This window comes from Parus major, chromosome 1 (genome assembly GCF_001522545.3).
Source record: "Parus major isolate Abel chromosome 1, Parus_major1.1, whole genome shotgun sequence".
Classification (NCBI taxonomy): domain Eukaryota; kingdom Metazoa; phylum Chordata; class Aves; order Passeriformes; family Paridae; genus Parus; species Parus major.
In genome coordinates this window covers 8,718,254-8,731,413 of record NC_031768.1, presented here as the reverse complement: position 1 = coordinate 8,731,413, position 13,160 = coordinate 8,718,254, and the positions used below count along the sequence as shown (strand labels likewise).

Here is a 13,160-nt window from a genome sequence, read left to right as displayed (position 1 = left end):
CTAGAAAGCAGTGAAGAGCTCAGTTTATTATATCTGTGGGGTGCAAAGGTGAGTATGCCTATCTGCACAGACCAGATGCTTTCCAGTCACTCACCACATTCACAAAGAGAATACTTTATTTCCAGAATGGAAAAAACCTCATTTAAGTGAGGTAAATAGATCAAAGCATCACAGTGGGAGGGCTCAGCCAAACAGAATTGAGGACTTATTCCCAAAAAAAAAAGACACACAGCAAGCACTAAACACATGGCTCACATCTAGACTTACAGGTGGAGATGTTGAAAATGGAAGAAGTTCAGAATCAATTTACAAAACCCATTCTTTCAATTCAATAAGATGACAGTGGAAACAAAAAATAAAATTAAATTCCTTTATCCCAGAGGTACTCTCTCAGCTTTTGAAACATGCCTAGCTAGGAATATGGCTTGGCTTTGTATTATCATTGTTTCCTGAATGCACGTGAAAAAGCATTTCAAGTGTTTCCATCATTGCCAAAAATAATTTTTACTAATTTCTAACCAAAGCCCTCAGGAATTACAAACAATAAAATACATTATGGTATATTTTGCATTCATATGAATTACCTGTGTTGCAAATATTATTTTTAGTTCCTTTTTTCCCTATTAAGCCATAAGTCATGACAAGGAATTTTTTGTGAGAGTGTCAGTTGGCACGGCACCATACAAAGCACTGGAACAGCAGTTTCAATGTATGGTCCATCATGGCACAAATCAGTTGCACCCTGGCACCATCACTGTCTCATTTACTGGTATAGGCAGATGCAAAAAATCTTCACAATTATTCTATTCATATTTATTTCTTAAGCAATTCATGGTCAATTTCTCATAGTACCCACATTTTCATACTGTCAAAGTTAGTACAAGACAAATTTTAAATTTTGGGAAAAAAATTATCAAAATCAAAAAATGAACAAAATGGCAATGACAATAATGACAACGTTATTACCTGAGAATTCATACTCCCACGAGCAGTACTGGAACACATGTTACTTGAATGTTGTTCAAATTTAAATTCCATTGAGGAGAATTCCAATACTTGTTGAGTAACTATTGAAAAAAACAATTTAAAATGTTTGTCAGCATCATTTGACAAACATTTTCTCAAAGTACCATCATAAAACCATTTTTACTGTACATGCTTAGGTAAAATATTTCTCCCCTTTTTGTTGCTCCCATACTATATACACAATTACTATAATTTAATTTTGTCTTATTATGATTCTTTAGTCACATTAAAGTTATTTAAATTTTATATCTACCAGACTTATAGGACCTCTCCTTCATATCACAAGAGCCACACAATCTTCCTTCTGCAGATGAATGCACTTACATTTCTGATAGTAACCATTAGATTAGACTTGGAAGATTTTATATAAACAGCATTTGTCTTTATTTCATAGAGCTGCAACAAAGAAATCATCACAACATATGAAATTCAAAAGTGGGAGTTTGTTAAAACAGAGGTATGTGCTTCCACAGCCTCATCTTACTGCTTGGAAGCAACACTGGAAATTAATCTAGCAAGAAGACAGGATTCTTTGAATAAAATCTGCACATCTGCTCCATGCCCAGTGTTGATTGATTCTCTTTTCCCCCTAAAAAAACCCAAAGAATTTCCCAACCACACATATCACATTTTGTAAACAACAATATTATCTGTATTTCTCAATCATAGGCATAATATTGTTTCAAAGTAAGAACAGAATCTGCTGGAACTCTTCCACCAACACACAACTATGTCACTCACTAAGTTTTGGGCTCACAAAGTCGTCAGCTCTCTCAGAAACTGCCTGGAACAGGAGAATGGAGCACAACTAAAACTGTCAGGGAAAGGAGATTATCTACCCAACCAAAAAACCTGTGACTTGGATTATTACAACATATATCAGTTCCCATGAGCTACATTGATAGTAAAAACTTTTTCTTTGTACCAGGTCTAGATTAGACTTGTGTCTTTTCCAGTTGAGTTTTCTGTTCTGGTTTATTTGAGATTTTTCTCTTTCAGTTCTTTCTTACATACAGATAAACACTATCCCAGAGAAAATTCTTATAAGTATTTAAGTAAGATACTTGCTTTCCTTCCCAAGTGCTGAAACCATCTCCAAATTTTGTGTAAAAAAAAACAACAAAGAACAGATTCCTGATGGATTGAAAACATATGGACTACACTGAAGTTAAAAGACTGGACTGACTACCCCAAGAGTAGGGTGATTCTTTTCTCACGGTGAGCAACCCTAAGTATAAACAGCAAATATAAGATATTGATTTAAGTGCCAACCACACTGTCCCATTCAGTCTGAACTCCACTAAACCACTAAAACTATCCCAGGAAAATAAAAATTCTAAAGGCAGAAAACAAATGTGCCAGAAAGCATTCAGCAGTGAGAGTTAGGCCTATTTGTTAAATCAGAACTTAGAACTTCCAAGATACATCTCACTCAGTTGTAGCTTTTCATGTGATAATCTGAAATTATTTAATAACAGACATAATTTTAAATTGTCAGAATGTAATCAATTCATCAAGTTCTTTTTTTAACAGTAAAAATAATCTGGCTATTTGCCTGCACCCATGTGATTATCTGAAATACTGAGTGGTCAAAAGACTTATTAAGGCTTCTCTGCTTCTTCTCAGACCATTAAGATTCCTAGTAAGAATTTAATTTCAATATTCAAATTTTAATAAGCGCCACACTATTTTTTCCACTATTTCTTAGACGTTAAAGTATTATATATTCACTTTTATATTATGTTACTTCTTGCTGACTGATACATATACTTGGAAGAAATTCTACACAGCAGACATACAAATTTGTATTATCATAGTAACTTTAAAAATACTGTATTTTATATTAAAATAATACATATTATTGTTATTATAAAAACTATAAAAATTTTATAAGATTGTCAATTATCCATGAAATTCAGTGATTGCATCTATTCTGCAAAGAAAGGAAAAAGTAAATAAACATTTTCTTTATATCACTTAAATCACTTCTGCACTAGAAATTTGTGACTTGGATTCATATTTTTACTTAGAGATGTGTTTCCTAATAATCTCATATACATATGTACATTCACCTTTATTCTATATTTTCTCCAATTAAATATATTTTAGAATCTTTTAATGTGAATTTACTTTCCAGATAGGATAGACAGGATCTAAAGAAGGTCTCTCAGATTTCTTTGATCTTTTTTTTGAAAGATCTCAAAAGACTTAAAGTTACAGAAGAAAAAAAAAAGGTAAAAAAAAAAAACCCAAAACAAATATTGACAAATCCTAATAAATCTGAGTTGCTTTAACCCCACATTACATATTTAATTGGCCAAGCTTTCTTCAGTGCTCCCAAGAGGTTTAAACATTATATAAACATCATTCTGGGAAGACACTCTGTACTTCACTGCCATCTCAAATAAAAAGTTAATACATTAAAAACTGAGATTAAGAAAGCCAGTATATTCAAATATTCACAATATATAGATTTACATGTCAGTAAGAATAAGACAGGAGACTAAAGAGAACCACAAATTATTTCTGAGAAAAGCAGACAAGAATTATATAAGATATAAATTTCTTTGCTGCAGGAAATGGCCTGTAACTTTGGCTATTAACAACCTCTGACAAGCCAGATGGGATGAGGGCCATTCAGACACATTTTAAAGGAGTTTTAAATGCAGCTAGAGATCCCAGTTTTGACAGGAAAATTCTACAAAATACTATGACTGGTATTCTAATTTTCTACACTTTTCAGAGCAACTGCTGTAACTACTGGGATTTCCATGATGTAGTCTAGAAATACTAATAAATGGATAGACACAAAAAAGAGTTTTGGTAAACTATTTTTATATAAGGCAAATACAAAAAAATGTTTTACAAAAAGCCTACACAAAAAATATTTTCTCCATGTCATGATTAGGTATAGAAAGTTGAGCTTCAAGCATATTTAAAAACATGAATCAAAACTTGAAAATTTTGCAAGTTTCCAAGAAATGTACAAATTATACAAATTCCAGTGAAGTAGCTATTCTCTGCAAAGCAAAAATATCACTCCAAATCTATGTATCCAGCAGGTCTTTAAGGCCCTGGTTACCCACCAAGAGCTTTGACTTTACGGAGTGGAAGAGCTGGAGCCTCCGGGGGCGGATGAGGTGCGACTGCGCCGCGCTTCAGAGGCACGGGAGGAACTGGAGGTGGGGTACTGGCCCGAGGAGTAGCAATTGGGAGAATGAAGTCATATGCTGCCATCTAAAGGAAAAAAAAATATTGTGGTCACTTTCCCAAAAAACCTCTTGAACCATCTGAGTGGTTTGCTATTTTGGCAGAATTATTGCAGTTTTGGACCTGTTCATGATATTCACAGGATGTTCATTTACTGGAACTCGGAATCAGTTCTCTAAGTAAGCAGTGCCCAAGTATTTTTTCCCCATTAAAGAAAAGCTCTATGACCAATAGTTATCAGCAGAGCTACAGACAAGACTTCTGATAAATCACAGTGTTGTGTTCCACTCCTACCACTCTCATGACTGAAAAAAGATCAGAGCCATGGCCCAAATGTAGAAAAGCTTATTTGAGCAAAGAGGAGGGAAAACAAAGCTACATCAGTTATGGAAGCCTTCCTCAAACGCTGAAGAGCAAAGGTCAGGCATTACAGTACCTCCAGCATGAACAAAATGGGCTCTGAGATCAAAGGTGAAACAAGAGTTAAAATTGAGAAACCTTGGGGAAAAAATAAGTCTTAAAGCCTTTGTCATGAAATGCCACTGAATTCTAGGAGTCTAAATTCCAGTGATTTTGATCCTCATTTTATGTGCTATCACATTCCCAAGTGAGGTTTAGAACTTAAAAAATGGTGTGTTTTGTACTGAATCCTCTCTTTTGATACACTGTGCATCAGAAAGGCCAAATTTATTTGAAAAAGCACTTTCTAAGAGATATTTTTTGCCTCTCACTGCGTCTTTCCAAGGACTAACATGCTAAGTTAGTATGTTCACCAGACAAAAGGTATGGATAACCTTAATAAAGGTAATGGGAAAAAAAAAAAAACAAACCAAAACTTCTGCACTAAAAGCACTGTTAGAGTCCTTCAAATCCTCTTTTCACCTTGAAGGCCACTTAAATCTTAGAAAGGAATTAAACCTATAAAATCTTCATGCTGATTAGAAAAAAGCAGTAAAACCAGCTATATAAAGATGTTATGAATCATTTAAAAGCTTTCAAAATCTGCAGAAAATAGAGCATCGTTCTTCACTTTCACATCTGTGGAAGCAAGTAGAATATATAAATATATATAAAAGGGAAGAAAAGCAGAAGTGTCCTAAGCCAGGGCATGAGGCTGTAACACCTGTAACATCATATCCATCTGTAACACCCTCTGAGAAGCAAGCACACAGCACTGGGAGTGTTTGGTGTTCCAGCAGGGTCTGTGAAACATAATTACACACTCCTGAAGAGTCAGGTGTGTGCTGCGCCTTGTGGAACATTTTTTCTTCTTTTGCTTAGCTCAAGGAAAGCATGGAACGAGGGCAAGCTTTTGCAGCAAGATTACCACAGTCCCTTGTTTTACATTGATTCTTCAAAGCTAATAATGATTAGATTTTCTAATATATAACCGGCTTTTCAAAATTGACATTTAATCTTTTTTAGTAACTAAAGCTCATGATATGTCAAAAAAAGATTGAGTAAAAATCTCCTGCTTTGAATTACACATATCTTCTATTTTTAGTACCTCAAGTCATCAACATAAAACACTTCATCAAGTTACATGTTCAAAATACATTCTTGTAACAAAACTAAATTTTATTAAATTTGGTGAGAATAAAATGTTTCGTCTATTACAGATTTCCTCTGTGCAAAGGAGTGCAGTCTAGGACTGCAGCTGTTATTCATCAACACTGGTATGTTTAGGCCAGACAGCAGAAGATGGAATCCCTTTATTCCTCTCCCAAAGCAGCAAATCATTACCTGTTTTTTATCCCAACTATCAGGAAAATTTGGTTTTACTTACTATAGAACAAGGGGTGTATTTTCTAAGAACTGGCAAATAAAGTAAATACGTGGCAGACTCAATTCACTCACTGAAAACCCATGTTTGCTATGAAGTACAAAGGTACAAATTCAGGGCAAACATAACTCATAGAAATGTATTTATATAATTGAGAACAAATCATCGATATTTTATTCATACATTAACTGCACATTATGTAAATTGCACTATAAATGAAAAATCCTTCAAAATTCTGTGCAAGTAGATATCAGATCATAATTCATATACATACACATATTGCTGAAACAGAATTAAAAATTCATTTCAGTTATTAGGACTTCACTTTGCAAGTAGAATCATTGTGTTTCTTTCTATAAATATTAAAAAAAACCTCTTTATAGTTAATTTTTCATTTTTCAAACTCATTAATATAAAATTCCCTATTTTGCAAGACTGCACACTTTAAAAAGTAATTACAATATTTTAAAAAATAAATCCTTAAACTATTACTGGACTTATCCTTGCTTTATAGATAATCTATGAATACTTTATAGTTACTTATCTATTGAGATCATTTCCTGAAGCCGAGTTTGACTTCACACATATGGGAACATGGGAAGGGCAGGAAGGAACAGGCCTAGAGATTGTTCTTTCACAAACACTCCTGTTTGTTAATATCATTATAAGAAACATTTTTCCTGTCCTGATGTACACTGATTATGCATTTTGGTTGGAAAGGAGGCCTCATCTACAATGTGAGAGTCTTAGAATTAAAGTACTTCAAAAGAAGCTTTAAAAACACAGGTGAGACAAAAGAGCTTTTTTGCTGCCTGCTGACATGGAACACCTCCAAAGCATGCCAGAAAAAGGATGCCCAGTCAGGTTGCCAGAGAAGTTAACTCTTTAAATAAAAATAACAGTCTCACAAACTTTTATTCAGATGGCATCTTAAAATACTTGCAAGTTGGTTTTTCTTTTTGCTAGAATTAATAAACAAATAGATGTGGTTGGTCATAAAGAATCTGTCCAATTAAAAAAGCTACCAAAATTCATTTGAATTTATGAAATAGGTTTGATACAAACAGTTTGGCAGCTCTGAGTCAACACTGGGGAGCAAACGTGGCTGAATGGCTTCCTGCCTTGGCCCTAATTACCTGGTATAAGACAAGAAACAAAACTGGGAAAAACTACCACATCAAATATTAAACTCAAATAGTATTTTGCATAAAATTCATGGATCAAAAATGAACAGCACAGCTGTCAGGTGGCAGAGTAGAAAAAAGTATTGTTATTTTCAAAAAACACTTTCAAAGCAGTTACTTCATCTCTATCTTTACTGAGTATTCCAAGGCAACAACGTATCTTAGAAAGCATGAAAGACAATTCTCTAATTATTATTCTAATAGAGCATATATTCTCAAGGTTGAATAAAATTTTTCTAATTCAGAAATTGTATAGTTTGTTTAGCACAAAGAATATGTGATAGCTCTCTAAAATTACAGAGTTTTCTTTCACAGTACAACTTCCCAGGGAATTTCACGTAAATCAATAAGCTTATTTATTCCTTAAAATTACATTAAAATGTCTGTAAAAGATAATTTACATCTTGTATTTATCATGTAACACCATGCAAATTCTTCAAGTATCTTGAAGTATTTATGAAAATGCTGACCTTAAAGTTCCTTTATTTATACCTCCAATACACAAATTCAGCAGGGATACAAGGAGACAAAATGCAATGTACACTAGAAAAAATCAGTTTGATTCAAATTTAAACCTAACTGCAAAGCCAAGGGTTTTGGTCCTGCAACTGGACCCAATATACACTCCCAGCCTTCCCACAAATTTAACATGAGCCTTTCCTTAATATATACTGAAATCTTTCATTCCCCCAGGTTTATATCACAGATAAGCAGCTTCCACAATGAATAAAGTAACTGCTGTTCAAAGCCATCATTCAAAGCACTTCAATAAAATTAAATCCTTCCTTTGTATATGGTCAGAGATGATGCAACAACAACACCCTGTAATTCCACAGCTGCAGATTTTCCACAGAATTCACTTCTCACACGACAAATCTGTTCTTTCACAAAAAAAAGGTCATTTAAAAGGAGAAAAAAACCCACCAAAACACCTCTCTCTTCCCTACAACAAGCTTAAGCAATAAGCTCTGACAGGTGTGACTTGTTCTATTTATCTCAATCAAAGGCACACGAAGGCTTCATTATTACACAGCTGTATATTTTGTCCTTTTTCCAAGATGCTGGAATTTGTTATTTTCCAACAGGGTTTAAAAAAACAAACAAACAACAACAAAAAAACCCTAATTTTGAAGCATGCTTTCTCCAGCAGACCCTGCAGGACCTCTGTGAGCAGGGGATCATCCTGCCTGGAGACAGATAGATACAGATGATACAGATATAGATGATATCAATACTGCTTTCACTGACAGCTCTGACTTTCACAGCCACCAAACACTAAGGTTAAACCCTCTACAGTGAGGTGCAGAGCCCTGTCACTCCTAACACCTTCAAAGACACTGGAATAACAGCAAGGCACAGTCACTGTCTGAGCAATATCCCAGCCTTATCTATAATGCATGGACTCCATTTTCTCACTCAGAATACTGAAGGAACTGGCTCAACATTTTTTAAGGTTTATTTTTTAAGCATGCCAAGATACTTCATCTCTAAGAGCATCTGTTGATGTTCCATGTATTAATATTACTACATATTATATTTCAGTGAAAATTGTAGCAGCTCTTCAAAGTTCCTATATATGTACTACATTTGTTGATCTGAAGGAGTTTTTTGCAGAATTCAAGACTGCATTCAAGACTAAATTACTTGGAACCTTATATTAATAATTCAAGTAGCTTTAATAATTTTTTTAAGTACATTAAAATAATTTCATGGGGTTTTTATGTTTTTAGCAGTGCTCCTGGATTATTTTTACTTTTCCATAGCCCTAGTATCCACTTTGTTAAAGAAAATACCAGTATCGTGGCGGTTTGTTGGTTTATAGGGTAGTGTTGTCAGTAATGACTACAACAGGAGGAAGTTCTAGTAAAACCAGAAGGCAGAGAGAAAAGAATGAGACCTGATGGGATACAGAAGGTTTGTAGCAGATGGGAGGTAAGCTGGGGAAGAGCAGGTGTCAAAAAAACAGAGATGAGATCAGAGAAAGAGTTGTTCACATGCAGAGATGCAGGAAATAGCACTTGCAACTGTGAAACCTGAATAGGGGAAGCTCAACACACAGAGATTAGAGGTTTGGGGCTTTTTTCAAAACTGGAAAATCAGGAAAGAAATCTGGTGAGAAAATGGGGACTATAGAGGAGGTAGAATAACAAAGAGCTGAGATCCAAAGGAAAATGTTTCAAGAATCAGTGACTACTGAGAGTTTCTGATCCCTGTAAGAGATGCTGGTACCTCAAGCACTTTCTTAAGAGAATTATGGTTTTAATTAGTATTCTACATTGCAGGAGTCAAAAATTACAGAAAAGCTACAGCATCCTGGGGGCTACAAATACTTCCAGATGCTGCCTGTAGTCATGCCACACTGGGTAACTTCATTTAACATTAGTCAGTGCTCTTGGGGCCAGCTGTGATAGTGCTGCACCAGCTCAGAGGTGCTCACCTGTGATTCCCAGTGGGCTGGAAGCTGTGAGGGTCCTTGGGTATGTCCTGCCCAGCAGTGAGCTGCTCCTGACAGGCAGCAACACACTGGAAACAGAAAGGCACTGGCTACACCCAGCTTACCCAGCACCAAGGGCAAAGGGAGATAGAAGGATTCTGAGCACAGAAGCGAAACTGAAGTAAAAATATTTAATTAAAGCAACACTTATTAGAGGGCTAAAAAGGGACCCAGGAAAATTTCCTTTTTTAAGTTTTTATTCCCTTATTTCTGAAGGAAGTAATTTCTGCTTGCCAAAAATTATTCTTAAGACTTGAAAAACACTTAGACACAGAGTTTTAAAAATAAAAAATAAAATCTGTCATCAACAGGTGCAATATTCTACAGCCTTTTCTTGTCTACTCTGGTTTTTAGGGGTTGTTGGGGGTTTGGGGTTTTTTTCTTTGCAAGAACAGTCACAAAACTGATCCTGTCAAACATAAAAATTGGTTTTCCAAATTTATACCACAATTAAAACAGACTTCCAACTGGCATAACCTTATCTTCACTTAAGCCAATGTACATCAGTATAAAATGACAGTTGGAGAGGCTCATCAATAATGATCAGTGATCCTGAACATCATGTTCTGGTGACAAGCTAAGTTAAACATAGAGAGCAGGCTAGTATTTCAGCATTCTTCAGAAATATTAATTTTGTTAGTCACTTCAATTTACAGCAGTGTCAATAGCAACATTTCTACTTTTATTCTATTCTGCAACTTGAAGAGGAAAGGAAAGAGCAATAGAGCTCAAATATCACAATAGGAAATAGAGTTCTTCTCTTTTCCATTGCTTTATTTTGGACTTTCTTTCCAAGTGGAATTGTTCCACTTCTTTCTTTAAACATAGCATCCCACATGGGAAAAGTGTGCAGCTGAAGTGTTATCAGCCCTGACCACAATAATTATTTTACTGGCTTTATTAATATTGCTCTTATTGGTATGGTAAGGCTCTGCTCTTAATTCTTGTTCGGCTTGTGGCCTGCAATGCCACACACACAGATTATTCCAAGAGCATTATCTACTCCTGTATTCCCACTACTGACTTTTCTACTTAAAGGAAAATGCCAGCATTTTCCTTTGCTGAGTTTCTCCACTTTGATTATAGGTTACTCAAGATATTCTGTAGGTACTGTTTTGCAAACAATTACATACTTTCCTGACACTGTATCCAGTCTAATTCTGATTATTTTGCTTATGAGTTTTGTTTTAGAAGTGTCAAGATACTTAAAAACATAACAACTGTTCAAAAATAGTTCTATTCTAAAACTATTCCTTTCCCCTTAAGTCAAGGCCTGCCATACTGCAGAAGGAATTTCTTATAACTCCATTGACTCATATTCTGTCAGGAAAAATAATTCCAGAGTAGTGTATGTGCTATAAACTCCCTCCAATAGCTTCCATGTGTACAGAGAAGGAAATTGCAACATTATCAGACACAGCCTGTATTATACAAATATTATTTGAATGATGCTTTGAACAAAGGAATTCCATTTTATACTGCTGAGAAGGCAGGGGTGGGAGGTGGGTGGTTGTGGAAAAAGAATACTCCTTGCCCTATCAAGATGCATAATATTTGTTATTCATTTTTAAGGTAAAAGTGTGGATAATGCAATGGGTTTATATGCTGTAGAAGTGATCCCCAGCTGCTTGTTCTGAAGCTGGTTTATGATATCATACACTAAGTTTTCTTGCAGTTCATTGTTCTCCAAATATGTGTAAACCCCAAACCTTCAATTTCTAAAGCATTTTTCAATGGATCTGAATTTAAAATTCACTTGAGCACTCTCTATTGACAGTTACTGCCAATAAAATGCTAATTTTCGAATATAAAAGTAACTTAAATCTTGTACCTTCAATTTTTTTCCACTCAAATAGCTCAACCAGAAAGCAAGTTTGCCAATCTTTATAAAGATTATAATCTTTATAAAGACACATAAAATTCATCTCCATTTGCAGTTTCTTGGTCACCTGGGAATTCAGGCAAGAACAGCTGCAATAAGAAGGTGGCTGCTGGTTTGTTGAATGATTCCATGAACATGTGGTATGACATTTCAGTATTAGTTTAAACCATTTTTCATCCATTGAGAAAATGGATTTTCTTTGTGTATGCAAACAAAGTTATAAAGAGGTTATTTCAGAACTTGTTTTGTTAAAAATTGCATTACTAATTATAAAACCATTGCGCATACTAAAATGTTCATCTAAAGTCTCTATTTTCCCAGCACAGAAATATCACAGAGCATGACTTTAATTAACTTAACCACTACTGTCCCATAAACCTACCTTTTTTGGCACCAAGATCAAGAAGCATTGCAAAGATGACCCTCCCTTTAAGGTAATTGAATACAAATTGGGGTTTGAACGAGAATGGTCAATCACTGCCAAACAAAATTCATAAACAGATGTTACTGCATGAAGTATTATAATTGCTACACTATTTCAAAGTGATTTTCAGTATCAAGTATCTATATATTTGCATGGTAAGCATTTCTCACAAAGTTACAATAGAATATAGTATCTCATAAGGATTCTGAAGGTAAATTTGGGCAGTATTAATCACCAGCAATTTTCATGGAAGTTATTCATTCAGGAGAATGCAATATTTCAGACAAAATCAGAACAACATTGTCCTTTACCTTTGATTAAAAGTGTTAGGCTAAAATAGTTAATTACATAATAAACTAATACCAAAGGGATAAAAATAGTTGGCTGAAACTGGTTTGTTCTTTTTTTTTTTTTTTTTTTTTAATTACTTTTAGGCATAATCTGCATTTCCAATAAGGCTTGCTTCATTTTTCAGGCTTCCATGTTCAATTTTAAGCACAGGTTTCCAGCAAAGATAATATTCCTCCAAGACCAGCATCCATCACAGAACACCAGGGGTATTCATCCAGTATTTACCATTTGAGTACTGAACGTGACTGGGTATCACACGACTGGTTTCAAGCACAAACCCTGATCCAGAGATCATGTGCAATGAGTCTGATCCCACACTGGCTGCTTGCCTCTTGTAAAGAGCCTTAGAGCTCTTTTCCAAGTTAAGGTGACTGACGAGGAGCCCCCAGCTTCCCTTCCCTCTTAAGTGCACCACATGGTAAGAAAATCCCTCTAATTTTGGGAGATCATTTTTTGCATCATCCACATATAGTTCAACATAAAGATACAACTAAATTTTATAATATTGTCTTGCAGAAGAAAGAGCCTTGAATTCCCAAGTTTGTAGCTGTGCTTAGGCCTCTTGTCCCTGCAAAATTCTGTGAATAATGATGGTGGAACATCCAAGGAGATGCCATGACTGGAGTAGGAAAGCCATGAGCAACCATGTGCAGGATAAGAATCTGCATTAGTTGTACCAAGCAAAAAATAACTCAATTCCACTACTGCCCCAGTAACTTCCTGAGCTAGGTATTCATGCAGAACACAGAGGGCCTGTCTTTAACCTGCAGACACCATGTCCCTTTGGGAAAAAAGTCTGAACCCTT

The 13,160-nt window shown here is 35.1% G+C and overlaps 1 protein-coding gene across 1 annotated transcript in view; it reads right to left on the bottom strand.

Moving 5' to 3' along the window:
- CFAP47 (cilia and flagella associated protein 47) overlaps positions 1–13,160 on the bottom strand; it is a 259,171-nt gene that overhangs the window by 222,241 nt on the left and 23,770 nt on the right. Inside the window, exons 21-23 of the mRNA XM_019008576.1 lie at positions 11,962–12,056; positions 4,113–4,263; positions 967–1,067 (exon numbers count right to left, since the gene is read on the bottom strand). Of these exons, the coding sequence (XP_018864121.1) occupies positions 967–1,067; positions 4,113–4,263; positions 11,962–12,056 (347 nt within the window). The remainder of the gene's footprint in view (positions 1–966; positions 1,068–4,112; positions 4,264–11,961; positions 12,057–13,160) is intronic.